At 65.5% G+C, this 1,247-nt stretch overlaps 1 protein-coding gene across 1 annotated transcript in view; it reads right to left on the reverse strand.

The window, feature by feature from the left end:
* The window catches only part of TAF6L (TATA-box binding protein associated factor 6 like), a gene marked incomplete at its 5' end in the record, with an annotated part of 3,285 nt that extends 2,038 nt beyond the window's left edge, over window positions 1-1,247 (reverse strand). The window contains 3 exons of the mRNA XM_025214939.1: window positions 4-147; window positions 711-785; window positions 1,189-1,247. Coding sequence (XP_025070724.1) covers window positions 4-147; window positions 711-785; window positions 1,189-1,247 — 278 coding nt within the window. The remainder of the gene's footprint in view (window positions 1-3; window positions 148-710; window positions 786-1,188) is intronic.

Raw genomic sequence — 1,247 nt, forward strand, 5'->3', positions numbered from 1 at the left:
GGCCAGCGGCTCCAGGACGCAGTAGGTGACGCTGGCAATGAGGCTGCGCGCGTAGGAGCCCAGGCACACGTACGGGTTCTGGATCAGGCTCCGTGCGATGTGCAGCAGCCGGCTCAGCTGCTCCAGGTCATGGCTGACCGACTTCACCTGCAGTGGAGCCAGGGGTCAGCCCCAGGCCCCGGTCTCTGACCCGTGACCTACCTGCCAGCCCTGGACATGGCTCCACTGTCTCCCAAACCTGCCCCCACCCTCAGCACTTCACCTGCAGGGATGGAGTGGGGTCAGGGGTCACCACCACAGCCCTGAACCCTGATCCCCGTGGTCACCCCAAACATTCCTGCCCCCCCCCAGGCACAGCTCCACCATCCCGCAAGCCTGCTGCCACCCCTAGACTTCATCTGCAAGAACAAAGCAGGGTCGGGGGTCGCTGTCAGCCCAGGCCCTGACCTCCAGCCTTTGTGCCACCCCTGGATATGCGCTGTCCCCCAGCCCTGCAAACCCACCCCCACCCCCAGGACTTCCCCTGCAAGAACAGAGCAGGCTCAGGGGTTACCATCAGCCCCAAGCCCTGACCTCTGACATGACCCGCCCCAACCTTCCTGCCACACCTGGACATGGCCCCACCACCCCCAAACCTCTCCCCACCCCTAGAATTTCTCCATAGGAACGGAGCAGGGTAACCCCCTCTCCCTGCCCGCAGCTCCACTCACCCCGCTGACCACGTAGACGAAGTAGGGCAACAGCGCCGCGATCTTGGAGTTAGTCTGGAGGTCCTGGAGGGCGACCTGCAGGTGCAGGGGGCGGGAAGGGCTTGGACCACAGGCAGGTGCCCCTGGCAGGTCTCCAGCCTGACCCCAGCCCCAGAAATCACTCCCCTGCTGCAGTGGAGACCAGGAGGCCTTTACAGCAGGGCAAACTCCTGCCCTGGCAATGCTGGGGGAAATGCCTGGGCAAGCTCTGGGCTCTCCGTCCTTGGGGGAGAGGGAGCCCTGCTGCTCTGTGTGCCTGGCCCTGGGGGCTTTGCTGGCTAGGAAGGAAGCTCCCCCCCACCGGGAGAGCAGACACTGGGCTGCCAGGGCTCTGTTGGGGGTGACTTGGAGGCTCCTGGCGCCCTGCTCCGAGTCACCACCAGGCTGACTTGGGGGTCAGAGGGGTCTGCCCCACACCACTCCCCCTGCTCCCACCCACCTTCATCAGCTGGGGGTCGTCACCCAGCACGGCCCGCGTCACGCGCTGGTAGTAGTTCA

This window comes from Alligator sinensis, unplaced genomic scaffold (assembly GCF_000455745.1).
Source record: "Alligator sinensis unplaced genomic scaffold, ASM45574v1 scaffold1302_1, whole genome shotgun sequence".
Classification (NCBI taxonomy): domain Eukaryota; kingdom Metazoa; phylum Chordata; order Crocodylia; family Alligatoridae; genus Alligator; species Alligator sinensis.